The sequence below is a fragment of the Hyla sarda genome, chromosome 4 (genome assembly GCF_029499605.1).
Source record: "Hyla sarda isolate aHylSar1 chromosome 4, aHylSar1.hap1, whole genome shotgun sequence".
Lineage (NCBI taxonomy): Eukaryota > Metazoa > Chordata > Amphibia > Anura > Hylidae > Hyla > Hyla sarda.
This window is the reverse complement of record NC_079192.1, coordinates 214,523,439-214,542,940: the sequence shown is the minus strand read 5'-3', so window position 1 is coordinate 214,542,940 and position 19,502 is coordinate 214,523,439. Positions and strand designations below refer to the sequence as shown.

The 19,502-nt window shown below is 40.4% G+C and overlaps 1 protein-coding gene across 18 annotated transcripts in view; it reads left to right on the top strand.

The window, feature by feature from the left end:
- PHTF2 (putative homeodomain transcription factor 2) overlaps nucleotides 1-18,956 on the top strand; it is a 131,591-nt gene extending 112,635 nt beyond the window's left edge. For all 18 annotated transcript variants that reach the window (XM_056573447.1, XM_056573442.1, XM_056573455.1 and 15 more), the window contains 7 exons: nucleotides 1,974-2,246; nucleotides 6,489-6,620; nucleotides 8,156-8,242; nucleotides 10,982-11,137; nucleotides 12,411-12,506; nucleotides 16,703-16,828; nucleotides 18,131-18,956. In XM_056573447.1, coding sequence (XP_056429422.1) covers nucleotides 1,974-2,246; nucleotides 6,489-6,620; nucleotides 8,156-8,242; nucleotides 10,982-11,137; nucleotides 12,411-12,506; nucleotides 16,703-16,828; nucleotides 18,131-18,151 — 891 coding nt within the window. In that variant the 3' untranslated portion in view covers nucleotides 18,152-18,956. The remainder of the gene's footprint in view (nucleotides 1-1,973; nucleotides 2,247-6,488; nucleotides 6,621-8,155; nucleotides 8,243-10,981; nucleotides 11,138-12,410; nucleotides 12,507-16,702; nucleotides 16,829-18,130) is intronic.
- The last annotated feature ends 546 nt before the right edge of the window (nucleotides 18,957-19,502 follow it).

The following is a 19,502-nucleotide window of genomic DNA, read 5'->3' as shown; positions in this document are numbered from 1 at the left end:
AAAAAGCAATGTTCAGTGATTGACATAAGGTTAGGAAATAGAGGTTACAGGACTGGCTTATATGAATGAGCCAAATGTATTGTGGACAATAAATTCTCCTAGGACATGTAACCCCTAAATATAGTGATCAATCAATACAAAGTCATAATGAAAAAGATTACCTTCTCTGCTCTGTATAGCAGAGTTTTTAAATATCTCCCTATATTGCTTCAAGGTTACTTTACGGCACAGATCAGTAGCATAAATTGTGTTCTCTAATCTAGCATCTCACTAAGGGAGGAATATAAAGAAAAGGATACAAAGGTAGTGTTGGATGAGGTGGAAATGGGTGCAATTTATACTAGAATACACTCTCTGGCCACTTTATTAGGTACACTTGCTAGTACTGGGTTGGACCACCTTTTGTCCTCAGAATTGTCTTCACAGCATACTTTCTACAAGGTGCTGGAAACATTCCTAAGAGATTTCGGTTTATATGAACATGATGGCATCACACAGTTGCTGCAGATTTGTCTGCTGGAAATCCATGATGCAAATCTCCTGTTTCCCCCAACACCCCAGAGGTGGATTGAAATCTGGTGACTGTGGAGGCCATTGGAGTACAGTGAACTCATTGTCATGTTAAAAAAAAAAAATTACATTTTTTTTTTTAATGATGGGAGCTTTGTGACATGGTGCATTATCCTGCTGGAAATAGCCATCAGAAGATAGATCCGCTGTGGTCAAAAAGAGATGGACATGGCAGCAACAATACTCAGGTCCCCCACACCATTACACCACCCCACCACCTTAAATATTTGATACAAGGAAGGATTGATCCATGCTTTCATGTTCTTTATGCCAATTTCTGACCCTGCCATGTAAATGTCACAGCTTAAATCAAGACCACTGGGACCCCCCATGATCTTCTAAACAGGCCTCGGGACTCTCAGAGAAGCACACGCTCCATTCATTCTCTATGGTAGTGTCAAAGAGACCTGAGTGCTATACTTGAGCATTTCCGGCGCTCACATAGAAATGAATGGAGCGCATGCCACCCCCACCAGCACACACTCTGTGGTCAGACCCCCCCCATGATTAGACCCTTATTCCCTATCCTGTGAATAGGTGAGAAGTTACTTTTCACTGCACAACCCCTTTAATAAACTGTGTTTTATTTATACCCCAAGTCTGATCATCAGTTATTACTTTGCCCATTCTGCATCCATATTTTGAATGATTCCATGGATTGTTACTCCAACCCATTTGCTGTTTCCTGTAAGCTGACCTAGAAAGATAGTGTCCTTTATCTATAAGACTATAACCATTTCTATACATTTCCTGCCCATGTCACTGAAAGAAGCCACTGAGAAAAATTAGAATTTTCATTTGCTTTCTAGCTGGATATTTTGCCTGTGCATCAGATAGAATTCTATTGCTTCAGTTACTTTTATGTCTTAAGTGTGGTTTGGTATGATCACACACATCCGATTTTAAGAGGCTGAATAGTACATTTTGTTACAGCAGTATTGAAAGGTTAAAGGACTGTGAAATGACTGGTTGTCTGTGTAACTGGATTACTGTCACAATATAGAAGAGCCAAATAATGTTTCTCTCAAGATAGTATAGGCATTGGACAGCTAAGGCTGCTTACTATAAAGCTGACATTGCTCATAGAAATAGATGACTGTCTGACATGTCTAAAGTGAATGGAATATATTTTTTAGTGATGTCGCCTCAGCACTAGTTGCAGGGATGCCTAGTGTAGTCATGAATGAAAATGGTAGGGAAACCTACAATGCTGAGGAACTGTTATTATTTTTAGGAACACCGTACTGCCTTCACTAGTCCTTAATATTGTATCTTCAGGCTTTTTATGTTTCTTATGCTTCCTTTCAAGACTAAATAAAGAACGTCAGATTATTATGTGATATATACCTGGTTTATATAGGTTTCTTTGTACAGTGAAATAAAACCCCTTTATTTATTTTCAGGTGAACAGCTACACACCAGGAATTGGTTATCAGATGTTTGGAAACTTTATCTCTCTTATTCTTGGATTAACTCCATTTGCCTTCAGACTGTCTGAATCCAGAGACTTGGAGCAGCTGGCAACACTTTCTGCCTGTGAAATTTACAACATTGCTTTTGGTTCCAGCACAGACATCATGGTCATTTCCATGGTGGTTATTAGTTTTGTGGTTCGGGTTTCCCTGGTGTGGATTTTCTTTTTCTTATTGTGTGTAGCAGAGAGGACATACAAACAGGTATGTTTAACATGGTGAAGGAAGCCATGACAAAATGACAAGACTTGAAGGCTTATTTGTATTGTGTTGGTGCAAAACCCATTCATAGTCTGCCATAAGCCCATACGGTAGTTCTTTATGCTTATGATTTTATGAAAATTCAGAGTTTTTTTTTTATTTCCTATCTTTACCTACAAAATGTGCTAGCAGCAAAAATCTTAAAACCATTTGGTCATCTAACAGCAAATACACAAACCTACAATGACCACACAAACCACATAACTATTAAAAATGTCAAATTTTATCGTGTAATTCAAATACAAACTTAATAAATGACACAAGGCAAACCTCCCCATACCAACCCCCTATAAAATGCATGAACATCCAAAAGATGTGTGGGACCCTACCTAAAGCCAAATACTATAAATCTGATCAGGCACATAAGCAGTGCTTCCTACCTTCAATAACCCCATTAGGTATAAATCAATTATGCACAGTATATTCTTATCACATCAGTATATATGACCAAATAGATGATGCTATATAGTATCTGGTGCTGACATAGCCCTGTAGAGACCTTGCCATATGTTTTATTATATACTAGCTGAGTACCCGGCGTTGCCCGGTTTTTCCTTCCTCATCCTTGTTGGGGAGGAAAATCAACAAAGGAGAAAGCTTTTGACTTCATATCCCATCCCCATATATTGTTGTCATATCCCGACCCCATATCCCGACCCCATATCCCGACCCCATATCCCGACCCCCTATCCCGACCCCCTATCCCGACCCCCTATCCCGACCCCCTATCCCGACCCCCTATCCCGACCCCCTATCCCGACCCCCTATCCCGACCTCCTATCCCGACCTCCTATCCCGACCTCCTATCCCGACCTCCTATCCCGACCTCCTATCCCGACCTCCTATCCCGACCTCCTATCTCGACCCCCTATCTCGACCTCCTATCTCGACCTCCTATCTCGACCTCCTATCTCGACCTCCCATCCCGTCCTCATATCCTGACCCGTAATATGTGTACTAAGTATTCAAATATCTCCAGCCGTATGGAAGTTATATGGGAACATACATTTCCCATTGATTTGAATGGGACTTTAAACAAAAAAAAAAAACAACCCTCACAAATGGGGGTAGTTAAGGGTTAAATTAACTATCCTATATTTTAAGTGGACATATAAGTAACGTGTGACCAAGTATTATCATAGTATCTCCAGCCGTTTGGAAGTTATGCAGCAACATATAATTCCCATAGACTTGTATGGGACTTTAAACAAAAACCTCGATCCTGGCAAATGGGTGTGTGTAAGGGTTAAATTACCTATCCTGTGTTTGTTGTTGACATATAAGTAACATGTGTGCCAAGTTTCATGTTAATATCTTTAGCCGTCTGGACGTGATTGTGGAACATACACACATACATACACACACACACACACACACACACACACACACACACACACACATATATACACACACATACGCACATATACACGCACATACGCACACACATACATACACACACGCACGCACACACACACATACATACGCGCACACACACTAGAGCTGGGCGGTATGACCAAAAATGCGTATCACGGTATTTCTTTTAATTATCGTGGTATCACGGTATTTGGGGGGGGGGGGGGGGCTTGTTAAAGTGTCAGAACATCAGGGTTTCCCCAACCAGTGGGCCTCCAGCTGTAGCAAAACTACAACTCCCAGCATGCCTGGACAGCCTGCGGATGTCTGGGCATGCTGGTAGTTTTAGTTTTGCAACAGCTGGAGGCACACTGGTTGGGGAAACAGCATTGTACTGTATACTCCCCTGCTGCTGTCTATCACAGCTCTGCACTACAGGGGATGAAGAGTCAGGGCAGCGAAAATCTCTCCATTCACCCCATCCTGCCCCTCTTTCCATTCACCCCCCTGCACCCATTAACTCCCCTACACCCATTAACCCCATCCTGCCCCTCATTCCATTAACCCCCCTGCTCCTTTCATTTATCCTATCCTGCCCCTTGTTCCATTACCCCCTCTGCTTCCATTAACCCCCCTCCTCCTCCTCACCTGTGCGCTGATGCGGCTGCTGGGAAGTGCCCCTGTCATCAGTGCAGTAACGTGGGCGCTTCCCGCCCGGACACAGGATCCTCTCTGGCGGAAGCATTCAGCGCAGGATGCTGACGCTTCCGCCAGGAGGGAATTTGAAATTTTGATCTAAAGTGCCCACTGCGCTATTATGCGCCATGGCCACTTTAGAACAGTGAGCAGCAGCGGCACAGCTCACGTGCGTTGTATGAGGGGCCTGCCGCTCTTTCAAAGATCAGCGGGCCCCCTGACAGGCGGTCTGTCTGCCCCTGAAGCGCTCGCTCCCCTCGGTCCTGTGGCGTGCACTAGGAGCCTCAGGAGCGGGCACCGGAACTAGAAGAAATGCGGCGCAATGCTCTACCTTACACCGCAGGAGTAAGGGGAGCGGGCGCTTGTTATGAACACTGGCGAAGATAGGGGAGAGGTGGACTGGAGCAGGTAGCCGGCTCGGGGCTCCGGGAAACATCAGAGCCAGGGGATGCAGTTTCTGCGCTTTCCCCTGGCTCTGATTGCAGAGAGGAGCCGGCCTGAAACTGCAGGGGGAGCGGGGATGAGGAGTCTCATCCTGCTCTCCCCTGACAGAGCGGAGCCGTGGGCTCTGTAATTCATTCATGGGCAGGCGGTGGGGGCCCCACCGGTATAGCGGTATGGGGCAAAATTCATACCGTCGGAGAAAAAAAAACGGTATCCGGTATGAACCGGTATACCGCCCAGCCCTAACACACACACACATGCACACACGCACACGCACACATGCACACATGCACACATACACATGCACACATACACATATACACACACGCACATATACACACACCCATATACACACGCACACATACATACACATATACACATACATACACATATACACGCACATATACACATACACATACATATACACATACATATACACATACACATACATATACACATACATATACACATACATACACATACACATACATATACACATACATATACACACACATACATACAAATACACACATTGAGTTTTATATATATAGATGTATTAGAATTGCACAGTAAAATTTGGATATTTTTCAAATAAGAGATTTGGTTTGTTTGTTTTCTCATGATTTCATATGGCGTCCATGAGAAAAATAATTCTACATTAGAATAATTGCATCTAAAATATTGTGACTCAGAACTACCGTCATACGGAAACTATGCACACAGCTTTGCCTGCAATGTGCCTGGACAATAATAGCCTTGTTTTGTTTGTTCTGTTGTTGTGGGTGTGTGTGTGTGTGTGTGTGTGTGTGTGTGTGTTTTTTTTTTTTCCCAAAAATGTATTTAGAAATCAGTTAATTTTTTTATGTGGAGATACTTGTTGCATTTAAAATAAAGTGCAAAATTTTCCACAAGAGATTAATAAGGGATTCTACAAGCTGCCCATAAAGGTGGGCAATAAAATACTGAGGTCTGTACACCACATCTATTTACAAACATAATGGAGTAGCAAGAGGGAACATACATCATTCCTTGGCAAATGGATGTTTCGGGATGGTGAAGAAATCCAACGTGGTAGTTTAGCTATATTGCTCCATTGTCAGTCAGGTATCAGTGTCTGGTAGTGTTCTTAGACCGGAAGACTGTTATCAATTCTTGGGGAAATCAACTGGATTGGCATCAGTTACCTAATGTATAGGGGAGCACAGCATTGTGCAGTGGAATTAATGTCTAGCTCCCTTGTTAATTGGTTCCACCACAGCATTATTCATTCTGTCCTAAATATTTGTCCCCATTCAGGCAAATGAGGGATTCTGATGTATACTGTGGCTCACTACAACAGGCCAATTCACAAACATAGTCAGCTGGTAACTACAATTTCCTGAACATATACAATTTCCTGAACATATACATTCATTTAGCAAGACTCAATATTGTAATCTGCCTAATTTTTGAGCACCTCTAGATAAACTTGCATGTGAGAATTGGCCCAAACATGGTCACCAGCGGACTAAATTTCACTCTCTGATGAGCAAAAATAAAAACTTTGAATCCCAACTTATAAAAGAGTTTGACAGCAGTGTAAGGTAACAATAGTAAACAAATAGGATTTTCTATGCTTTGTTTTGACAAATTTCCCGCTAGAGAAATTATTTTGTTTGCTGTGAAGTGACACACTATTTTGATTTATTGCAGAGATTACTGTTTGCAAAATTATTTGGTCATTTGACTAGTGCTAGGAGAGCTAGAAAATCTGAAGTTCCACACTTTCGCCTAAAGAAGGTCCAAAATATAAAAATGTGGCTGTCTCTTCGTTCATACCTAAAGGTAGGGGGAAATGCACTGCTGCACTCAAAACACATTCAGAAAAATGGCTACTAAATAATCACAATCCTACAATCATTCATTGCATAGGTGATATGTCTGATCGCTGGAAGTCCAACCACTGGGTCCCGTTCCACCCTCATTGGAATGGAGCAGCGATTGAGCATGTGCACTGTCACTCTATTCAAAGTCTTAGACACTGCAGAAGATAGCCAGGTACTGCACTTGTCTGTCTCTCTGCAGGTTTAGAATATCAATGGAGTGACCGCAGACCTGCTCAACCGACTCTCCACTTGAGAAGGATAATGCAGGATCCCCATTCTAGTTGTTGGTGGGGATCCCAGTGCCAGGACCCCCACCAATCAGTGCAAGGTGGAGAACATTTTTCCAACAGTATGATATGATATTAATAGGGAAGTACTGTGAAAATTATTTTTTGCCTTAAACCCTGGACAACTTCTGCACTGTACTGGGATGAATGGGGAATACTTAAGAACACCGGTGTAGAGGAAGAATGGAGCACTTGCCCATAGCAATAGCAGATTGCTTCTTTCATTTTTTTTTATTTTTTTTTAGGCTTTTTTAAAACATGAAAGAAGCGATCTGACTGCTTGCTGTGGGCAAGTGCTCCATTCTTCCTCTACACAGGTTTTGATAAATCTCCCCCAGTATTCCTTTATTTATCTGTAACCAGCAGATGATAACTAGCTTATACAGCATAAAACTGATTGAAAATCTTTTGTAGCAGAGCCTGAAACCTGAATTGATTCTTTGTTTCATTATGACGTGTCGAATTTTGTGCGTGAACAGTCAGTGCTATATATATCCTGCTCAGTGCCCATGCACCCTCCTGCCTGCTTTGCTTAGGCTACTTGACATGCATGGCTCAGTGCTGGAAGCGGAGTCCTCTACCTCAGTCAGTCAAGAAAGGGGGGGAGGGAGGAGGCGTGCATTTTTTCCATAGCAACCAATCTCAGCTTTTATATCCTGAGCTGAGCTCTGGTAAAATGTAAGCTGAGCTGTGATTGGTTGATTTAGGAAAAAACTTACCGTTTTGGTTTTAGGTGGATTGGTAAATCTGGGCCATAGTATTTTGATCAGAATTGTTAGGCAAACTGATACATGGGTTCAAAACACAGGAAAAGATGGAAATCTGTCTGTTATACATATCCTGTGTCTGTTCCACTCCTGTTTTTGGCTACAAATACTGACCAAAATACGGTGTGTGAGTCTATTAATAAGAAATTCAGAAACTACTGTTGAAAATGCATATTTTATGATTCTGGCTAGACCTCGAAGAGTGATTTTTCTCCTCCATTGATTGATCAAAGAGAAAAACTCAGAGTTTTTCTATTTCCATAACAACCAATCACAGTTCAGCTTTCACCAGAACTCATTAATAAAGGAAAACTGAGCTGTAATTGGTTGTTGTGGAAAAATCTCTCCAGTTTTTCTTCTACGTATTTTAATAAATCATGTTCTGTGTGATTTACCCCAAGTATACATATTAAGAATATTTGGATATTTTCTCCTTACAGCGGAGAGGCCCCCAACGTTCAGTTGATGTAATAGTTTCTTCAGCTTTCTTACTGACCATATCGGCGGTGTTCATTTGCTGTGCACAGGTGAGACATTTTGCTTTTCTCGGCTGTTTTTGTAAACCATATTGACTTTGAAATGACTGGCATTGCACTTGCTTGACCACTGCTCCATTTGAGCATCTTCTCACTGTGGTCATGCGTTGAAGAGGAAAGGGGGCTCAAAACTTCCATCCTAGTGATTGATATAGGCCCCCCAGAAATCAGACTCCTATGGATAGGAGATAAATGTCATTTGTGAAAAAACTTGTTCTGCTAGGGTCCTAAATGAAAACCCCTCCTATTGAAAAACAGTCATCTAATGCAGTATGAGGGCAGTCTTTAGATTTAAATTACAACCGTGAGATGATGACTTTTCTCTTGGGGAGGTACTGAATACTTCCATGCCTACCTATAGCGTTAGGACACTAAACGGGTTATTACCAGGTGACCCTTTCTAAGGGTTTCTCTATGAAGCAGAGTTGGTAAAACCAGATGTGTATCACAGTGTCCTATATATGTAAAAGAGTACAAATGTGCTGTTTTTTCATTTTTAGGTAAAATGACCTGTTCACTTAATTCCACTGTACTGTTCTTCTTCTCCCCATGGATCTGATCACTTCTTGGTTTCCTTAATGTGACCTTCATAGCTGGTGGCAGATCATCAGGAAATGCTCCCAGCAATTCTGTAGACAGCAGGGATGTAAGGTCATAGCATTACAGTAGTATCTTGCATGATAAATCATTAAAAGACTAAAGGGAAAATCTATATTTCCTGAGAATACTGTAAAATACTGAAGTTTTAGTGTAGAATGATCATATTTTACTTTTAAAGATTTGACGCAAGCTTATCTTTACATACTGTACTACTTACTATACCTGAATGTCATTATATTTCTGTACTGTAGGTTAGCTGTTCTGTACTTTGTCGGTACTTTGTAGGGGTGGATGTTATTGAGTCATGTATGGTCCTTACTTTCTACATTTCAGAATAGTCTTACTGGGTGCAGTTTGGACAAGTCTTTCCTAATGACACTATGTGATGATGATTTTTTTTATATATAGTGTGTGTGCATATTAAAAAGAATCTGACAGGTTGTTCACCCACACTAATCTCAATATACTGGGTCATAGTGCGAGTGAACAGCTTTAAAAAAAAAAAAAAAAAAGTCCTCACTTTAATCCTTCTAGTATTTGCAGTGTTACGGCAGGTTAATGTACTCTTTGCATAATGGAGTCAGGGAGCCGGCTCACAGAGCTCCCTTGCCTCCTCCATAATCCCCAGGCCGGCCCGCCCCTATAATGAATATGCTAATTCCTGCCTGCCGGGTGTAGCAAAGCAGAGCGCTCACCCCCGGGCAGCCAATTAGTATATTTATCACGGTGGTGGGCCAGACAGAGCTGCGCAATAGAAAAAGAACATTAACCTGCCATAACTCTGCAAATAGTGAAAGAATTAAAGTGACTATTTTTTACTCACTAAGTTATGATATTGGGTTTACTGCAGGTGAACAGCCTGTCAGATTCTCTTTTAAATGGCTTTCTACAAGATTTACCAGTTCCTGTCATTAATATTAAATGACTTTAAAATACTTCATATACTACTGTGAATGTGACTTCTTGTATTCTAGCAGTTGAAGAGCTTTTCAGTAACTTTGCATTTGGCATATTTACCTGGTTTTCCAGCATGTCATACGTTATGCCATACAATAACAATATTTTAACAGTCAAACCATGAGTCTTTTATTGAAAAGAGCTGGTAGCAATATACAGGATGTAAATGGTAGGTATGGATGCCCATATGGGCGTTGTGGTACATGGTAATAAATAAAACAGTTACAACACATAACCAGGAGGAAACATCTGATCAGCTTACAATAATAATTGTACTGGAACCATAATGCATACATAGGAGGAAAACAGATAAGAATAATAATGGTTGGATCGTTCGTCGCCACAAAGGGAACCCCAGCCTAGCGTAAAACATGGAGGCCATCACCCACCCCCAATCAATAGAGAGAGAGGCATGTTTGCATAGAAGGACAATAAGGAGAAAGCAGCCATGCCTCCCACAATTTATCAAAACATTCCACCCTACTCTCACGTATGGCTGATAACTTTTCACACAGCATGATGCAGTTAACCTTGTCAATAACCTTATGAAAAGACAAAGATGGGGATTTCCATTGTGCAGCTATATGTATCCTGGTGGCCATAAGAATGAACTTAGCCATCCGAAATGTACGGAACGGCATCCTGCTAGGTTTATTACTTAAGAGACAAAAGGAAGGGGAACAGGGCATGCAATAACAATATTTTATATGAACTATTAGGTGTACATATTTATATATGTCTATATTCAGGATCTTGTGAAGATGACTTGATGCTGAAGTATCAGTCTGCCATCTAGTGAAGAAAACTGGTATATTAGCCTTTTAAACAGCGAGTATGAAACCCAGACTCCTGATAATTTGGCATTCAAGGAAGGTATTCTAAATACTGTGGCATTGCTTCATAATCCAGCATTTAGAAAACAAATGATGTTGTCTACACCCCTCCTGCTGCACTAAAAGGCAGCCACATGCTAAAGCAGACGGGCAATATGGATCCTTTACAAGGCTAAAACTGCCGTCAGTGTAAATCTAGCCTCAGTATGTTCTTGCTGGATAACATGTTCTTTTGCTGCTAAAACTAAATACAGGCAACACTGTTAATAATACTAAAAGATAAATTACACAATTACATTTTTCTATCTCACATTATTTTTATTTATTTTTTCTGGTCTAGCTTCTTCATATTCATGAAACTTTTTTGGAATGTCACTACAACTGGGAACTAGTAATTTGGTGCATTTCATTATCTCTCTTTTTATTGAGATTTGTTACACTTGGATCAGAAACCAGCAAAAAATATAGCAATACCTCAATATTGTTGACAGAACAGGTAAGAAAATAATTTTCTTCAGTTTTCTTATGTAGTCTTTTTGGCTTATATTGAAAAAAAAAACCTTAGATCATCTGAACATCTTTTCCTGCTCTTTCTATTATCTTTCTCATGGCGGGCTATGCTAGTTTGGATATACCAAGAGCGAACACAGTTCGATGGTAAAAAGTGTTTATTTGGCCCTAAAGGGCATTGAGTGCTACTTTCTAGAAATAAACACCATGTACTTGCATGTCAACTCTATTTCCTTTTCTCTGTAATGTGTCTGTTTTCTTTTAATATAATTACATAAAATTAGATTTTATATAAATAATATATATAGTACAGTAGCAAAGTAGCCGTTCATATAGGGGGATTTTTTTTTTTTTTTTTTTACGTATGATGCATCTTATAGACTCTTACAAGGCTGTGTTTCCACTTGGCATTATTTATTTTTTTTTATTTAGAAAATCTGTCACTTCAGTTTTTAAGCCAAAACCAGAAGCATATTCAAAAGTAATGGGAAATATAAAGGGAAGACTTGGGGGTATGTTCACACGCCGCAATGTGCGTGCAGAATTCGGACAGAAAATTAATCACGGACATTCCTCCGCAGCTGAGTTCTATTGATTTCAAGGGAATTCTGCTGCATTGTGCACATGGTGAAATTTCCGCAGCACGTGTTTCTGCCACGGAAATCCCGTTTCCGGCGAACATACCCTTATACTTCTTCTTCCTGCTGGATCCACTTCTGGCTTTGGCTCAAAAACTGCAGTGACAGTTTTCCAAAAACTGCTAAGTGGAAACCTAGCCTAGGAGTAACAAGTCATGGTTTAAAATGGCCATAGATGTAACAATTTTCATTACAGATTTAATGTGTTCTGTCTTTGTGACAGAATTAGACGTAACCATGCGAATTTCAGCAGTCTCATGGAATTCCGTGGTTTCCATGCATTTCATAGCAGATTGGATTATCAGTTGTGACCTGCCTGATGTGCATATTACAAATTTAAAAAATCATAAAAGATATTTTTGAATCATCTGTGAGAATTTGATTATTGTATGAAAACCATTACATTATGGCCATTTTTATAATCTACTTTTTCATGGCCACTTAATTGAATGGAGTTACATATAAAGTGTAGGACAGGAAGCCACGTGAATTCCTTCTTCATGATTTACGTATAAGTAGTTGTGTGCCTGACTGCTGTAAGGTTGTGCAATATAAGCTTTGCTATCACATTTAAGAGACAATATAACAAGTTGCCATGCAACCATATGCTTTATTCAATAGATCAATTTGTACTTGAAAATGGAGAAGAAACCAAACAAGAAAGAGGAGCTGACACTTGTCAACAATGTGCTAAAATTAGCTACGAAGCTATTAAAAGTAAGTGATAATCTATAAAAATGTCTGATTTGGAACTCAGTAAGGGTAGGGCAGTATTTTGCTGCTGCATATTCTTCTACCCATTGAAGTCAATGGGTAGCAAAATCAACTGCAAAAAATATGCAGCAAAATATGTCACACATGATACTAGCATAGTATACTACAGTAACCCACACTCACTGTCCAGCTTCAGCATTTGTACTCCACTATGATTCCAAAATGTCACTTATGACCCTACCCTAAAGGGGTATTCCCATCATATTATGTATATCATTAAGATATTGTGTAACAGTGTAATCATTGAAAATCCAGGCTTTGGGACACACACTGATCCTAGGAATAAATGGTTCCCTGCACTGCGGTGCGTCAGAGCACCTAACTGGGCAGTGCAGCAAACCCCATTCACTTATAGTGTACCTGTCATAAGATAAAAAAAAAAAAATACTCCAAGCTAACTCTTGATACAGCTGATACTGTCTAGTGTGCTTAAAAAGAAACTGACAGCTGGTTTACCTGCACTAAACCCAATAAACGGTTGTAAGGGGGTGAACCGAATTAAAATACTTCACTTAACTGGATCGTTGCTGTAAATAGCCAGCTTTGCACAATAGAGGCTGGAGCCAGCATACCCACCATCCCTGCCTCAGTCCTCTGTGCTCCGTTATTCCCACCCACCTCATAAATATTCATGAGACCCCTTTCACACAAGGTGGACAGGCATATTGGGGCAGAGTGGAAGGATGCAGGGGTTCTGTGTATGCCATTGCGCAAACCAGACGATTTACATATTAGGAACAGAGGCTAATGCCAGGTGTATCTCTGGAACAGCGGCACCAATCTGGGTAAGTGAAACATCCTTTAAAGCAGAGTTCATCCTGGTTTTCATCACTTTTATGGCTTCTAATTCCCTTGTTTATATTTATCATTGCATGCAGTTCACAGCAGAGAGGGGGGTTCCCTTGTCTGCCCTCACGTCTCATGTAGGAATTACTCCCTCAATCCTTAGAGCTGTTAACTGGTTGCTTTGTGTGCTGAGGCTCTGTGACATGTTCCCGGCTCACACAGCAGGCCGATTGACAAGCCAGGAGTCTGCACAGAGACCTTCTTCCACCATCACTTTCTGGATTTTGTTTCCGTATTGAAACACACAGACAATAGTTGCAGGGACAAGACAGTCTTCTGGACAGTGGAGAGACCCCTAAGTGTATAGAGCATGTTTTGACCCATAAATATACACTTTTTTTTTTTAACCAATCTATATTACAAATATACATATAATATTCTATCTACATTATATAAAGTTTTTGCAAATGATCATGCCTATGTAAATTGTGTAACATTTCACTGTCAGACCGCTACAGATTATATATTGATGGCATATCATAACAATATAACATTAATGTATAAGATGGGAATGCACTTCTTAAGATATAGAATTATTTTTATTTTTTTTTACAGTAGCTTTTATACTAAGCCAATACAAAAATGACAGAACAGTTTAGTGATGACTGTGTATGTTTGATACGCAGTAGCTTTGTTTTTGTTCTTTCCATTATCACAGTTTTACATGTAAGCATTGTTGCTTGTATTTTCCTTATTAGTAGCAGTAACTGTATCTGTTGTATAATAATAGAGCGCTGACTTGCTAAAGCATTAATAGAAAGAGACAACAGTAAGCTCTCTAGGCAGCTCTCCCCAAAGGGTTAGACTCTGGAGCCGAAACAATTGTGAGACTTCAGTTCTATTTCTTCACACATTTATTCAGGAACCAAACCGCTTTAGGACTTGTTGAAATGTAACAATATCCACACTGCTTTCCCTCGTGGGTTTCCTTTTCTCTTTTAAAGAGACAGTCAAATCAGAACCTGGAGTAGAGCAAATAAAGCTTTTGTCATGCTGTATTTCTCTATCTAGGATAAGTTTAAAGCGCAACTGTCATGATGTTTAGGCCATATTAAGTAACACAAAGCCTGCACATTCACCACCGAGGGGCGCAGTGAGTGGCCTCATGATGGGCCAGTTCTTTCTTTTTGCATTATGACCTACATTCTCTGACCAGTGTGATTATACACTGCTTAAAAAAAATTAAGGGAGCACTAAGAAAACACATACTAGATCTGAATGAATGAACTAATTGTATGAAATACTTTCGTCTTTACATAGTTGAATGTACTGACAACAAAATCAAACACAGATTATCAATGGAAATCATATCCAGACCTCCATGGGTTGATAAATTTGGAGTCACACTCAAAATCAGAGTGGAAAACCAGACTACAGGCTGATCCAACTTTGATGTAATGTCCTTAAAACAAGTCAAAATGAGGCTCAGTAGTGTGTGTGCCCTCCACGTGCTTGTATGACCTCCCTACAATGCCTGGGCATGCTCCTGATGAGGTGGAGGTCCCAGTGCTGCAGGAAAGGAGAGGCGTGGCTACTCGGGGCATAGCGAACCCCTTGCCACGCATAATAGACTGTTGCTGGCTGTATACAAAAGTGTTTTTGGAGATCATAAAACCTGCAATAAAGTAGATAAAGGTAATGCTGGATTGATATTCTAAGCACATTTAGCATACTGTTACTTAATATGGCCCAAACATTGTCACAGTTGCGCTTTAAAGTTTTATTTGAACAGGCCCTAACAAATCTCAGAGGGTAAAGTAGAAACAGACTTTACCATCTATTTAGGCATTTTAACCTATTTCCCTTAAAGAGGTACTCTGGTGGAAAACAATTATTATTAATAATTTTTTATTTTTTATTTTTCATTTTTTTTTTCTTCAAATTATCTGGTTCCAAGAAGTTACAGATTTGTAAAATACTTCTATAAAAAAAATTCTTAATCCTTCCAGTATTTATCAGCTGCTGTATGCTCCACAGGTAGTTGAATAGTCCTTTTCTGTCTGACCACAGTGCTCTCTGAGAGGTTTGCTATGGGAATTTGCTCCTACTCTGGACAGTTCCTGACATGGACAGAGGTGTCAGCAGAGAGCACTGTGGTCAGACAGAAAAGAACTACACAACTTCCTGTGGAGCATAGAGGTACTGGAAGGATAAGGCTATTTTTTTTCACCTTCCCAGTGCCCTAGCTATTTTATTTCTCTGTTTATGAGGGCTTGCGTTTTGCGGGATACTTTTTAATGTCACCATTTTGGGGCTCCTATCTAAATTTACACAGGTCATATATAGTAAAAAATAACATTATAGCTGTATTCGGTACAATTACATTAAAGGAGTAGTCCAGTGGTGATTCAGTGGTGAGCAACTTATCCCCTATCCTAAGGATAGGGGATAAGTTGCAGATCGCGGGGGTCCGACCCCTGGGGCCCCCCGCGATCTCCTGTACGGAGCCCCGACAGCCCGCTGGAAGGGGGCGTGTCGACCTCCGCACGAGGCATCGGCCGACACGCCCCCTCAATACAACTCTATGGCAGAGCCGAAGCGCTGCCTTCGGCAATCTCCGGCTCTGCCATAGAGATGTATTGAGGGGGCGTGTCGGCCGCCGCCTCGTGCGGGGGTCGACACCCGCTATCTCAGCGGAGAGCCGGGGCCCCGTACAGAGAGATCGCAGGGGGCCCCAGCGGTCGGACCCCCCGCGATCTCAAACTTATCCCCTATCCTTAGGATAGGGGATAAGTTTTTCACCACTGGACTACCCCTTTAATAACATATTTAACAATTCTAGTTTACATTTTTTTTTAACCCATAACATTTTTATTTTTTGTCTGACTACCCTTTGACAGCTGTCAGGGGACTTTGACCACTCAGACACCCATGGCAGGCCTGAGGTCCTTCACACGGCCCCCGGCTGCTTTTTGAAACACTTAACCAACGTTATTTTTGATGGGGCACAACAGGAAAAATGGGTCCCGACAGATTTAATTTACTATTTTGAGGTTCGTTGGGCGCCATTGTTTTCTGACTGGAGTAGCGGGAGGAAAAATGTCACATGATGTCTCCCTAGGTTCCCCGATGGACGTCGCACTGCCCTGTCATAAAGGCAATGTGAAGGAACTCTAACTCAGGAGACCCACGCTACCATAAAAACAAGGCTCGCTAGTATAAGTACTAATAAGGACCACCATAAATAGGTGTATTAGCAATCATGAAGAGGTAATACATGTCAGAATAATTATCCGTAAGGATTCTGCCTTATTATGAGTGCTAACTTTAACTCAAGATGTTTTGTTTCTCAGGAATTGGACAGTCCCTTTAGATTATATGGTCTGACAATGAATCCCCTGCTTTACAATATCACGCAGGTGGTTATTTTATCAGCAGTTTCTGGTGTTATCAGTGATCTCCTGGGATTTAATCTCAAGGTAAGCTTTTGTGTTTTTATTTTTTATTAAACATGTTTTCCAGTTTAGGTAACTATAGCCTACATCTTACCTATTTGTTTGTTTTTAATTTAATAATCCAGGAGTAAATGTGCATGTATGTAGCTTTTTCCTAAATGAGAAAACAGTCGCATTCTGTAGTTACCCTTTCCTATGCCTGAAGACTCTCTAAATGTTTAGAAATCTCCTCGATCTCCAAAGAATCTCTGTAAAATAATAACATGGGCCCAGATTTAAGACAAAAATGTATCTGCTTTACCCACAGCAATCAATCAGTGCTGAAAGAACCTTGAGAAATGAGAGCTGAGCTGTAATTGGTTACTGTGGGCAAAGCAGATACATTTTTGTCATACAGATTGATAAGGATAGAATCCATGGAGGTAGGAGAAGAAGCAACTGTTTCACTCCCTCTCTCTTCATGTCTGTTTTAAAAGGGGAGGGGGGCAGAAGGGAAAAGAATCTGATTAAAGGGGTACTCCGCTGCTCAGTGTTTGGAACAAACTGTTCCAAACACTGGAGCCTGCACCGGGAGTTTGTGACATCATAGCCCTGCCCCCTCAATGAAAGTCTATGGGAGGCAGCCCATATACCGCCGTCACGCCCCCTCCCATAGACTTGCATTGAGGGGGCAGGAATTGACGTCATGAGGGGGCGGGACTATCACGTCACAAACTCCCGGTGCAGGCTTCAGCATTCGGAACAGTTTGTTCCAAATGCTGAGCAGCGGAGTACCCCTTTTAACTATAAGGAAATGTTCACACTGAAGCACTTCCCAAGGACATTTTTCTCACTGAATTCCTCAATAGATCCTTGATCTTCCTACAGATATTATGTGGAATTGTAGTTTATGTCTGCAGCAATTTGCCACGGACATATGTGCTGTCCTATGGACAAACGCAGATCCGAAGCAGAAATCCCTTTTTAAGTCAATGGGATTGTGCTGCAAGGCAGAACTCCTGGCGGACATTTCTTGTGAATTCCACCTTGCAGTTCCGTAGTGTGAACATTCTCTATATACTCTAAGTGTACAAGCACTAACATCACATCAGGAAAGGCCTTCTCGCTGAACAATTCTGTAGGGAGAAGATATGCATTCAAGGCAGCAGTTGGATTGACAAAGAATAGATAAAATACACAATTTGCATTTGTTGCATTAGTTACAATTGAAAATTGTTACATCCTAATCTTGTCAATCTTATTTAAGCTTTAGATTGTTCTATCTTATAGTTTTGTTTGTGTTCCTTGCCTTTTTTATTGATATATATTTTACTATTTTCTGCCCAGCTATGGAAGATCAAATCATGACACTGAACAGAGGGATTTTCTACCAGTTCTCCGGAGCATGATTACTGACTTTCTGGCGTAAAACAAGCTGCCTCACAACGGTTACGTGCTTATGTCCAGAAGCCGAGGCTTATTGCAAGACCTAGTTTTCAAAACTGAAGTGTTTACATCTGACTGACTTGTGCAATTCCTTTATTTATTTTACCTTGTCAGTGTTTATTGTTTTTTTTTTTATTTAATTTTTTTATTCTTATTTTAGCCTTCATCAGCCTGTGATGTTAGATTTATGCTTCTATTCATCAAGGCAAGGCAACCAGCACCTCTGGATAAGCTCCCCAGCTAGTGGAGAGCCTAGATTTGACACGTGTATTTGTTGTGAGGGTTTTGCCCTTATGGTTGTGTGAAGAACCAGTGGCAAGAATACAAAAAGAGTAAATATGACTGAACTGGACACTCAAAAGTTGTCATCTATTGAGGAATAAAGCCTCCAATTTCATTGTTCCTCAGTTTTGTCAACTGTTAGGAAACGTTCATGCAGTTTGAGCAGTTTTTCTAGAACTTGAGCTCAATGATAGAAGATCCAGAACACCATAAGCTAATCAGCCTTGTTGGAATTTGACATTTATCGATGAATGTGGATTGCATTAATTATTACATTTTCTTTGGGATTACTATTGATCAAGTTGAATCATTCTGAATCATTGGCCATCATTTGTTTTCTCAGAAAACAAACCTTAATGGGGGTTTCAAGGAGAGCTATCACTGTTTTATCTTTATTTATAGATCCCGTGTTAAAACCACATTGGATAGAAAGCGCCAGCTTTAAGTGGTCTTTCCATTGTTTAAAAACTTGAGATATCTTGATTGTTAGGTTACTTGCGTTCCGCAAGTAACCTAACAATCAAGATATCTCAAGTTTTTAAACAATGGAAAGACCACTTAAAGCTGGTGCTTTCTATCCAATGTGGTTTTAACATGGGCTCTATAAATAAAGATTGTCATATTTTTCTCAATGTAAATATATAGTAAAAAATATAAAAAGTGTATAACCATATCAAGGGCAACAAATGCACATTAACAATGTAAACTGTTAAATACACTTGTGAGAATATTGACATGATCGTATTTTCTAATCTCGTCTGATATCAAAGACTGTAATCCCAATGCAAAAATTTTTGTTATAACTCTTAAAAAGTGACAGTTTCTAGAGGGTGTTATTTATTTTTCCAGACTTCTGGGTGGAAAATCTGCCTTGTTTATTTATATTATGCTTATTAATTCACTATTGGGCCATTCAAGAGCCTGACAAAAGAACCCCTACAGGAGTTGTAATAATAGACAGACAAAATTAGGACAAAAAGTCCAAAAATAA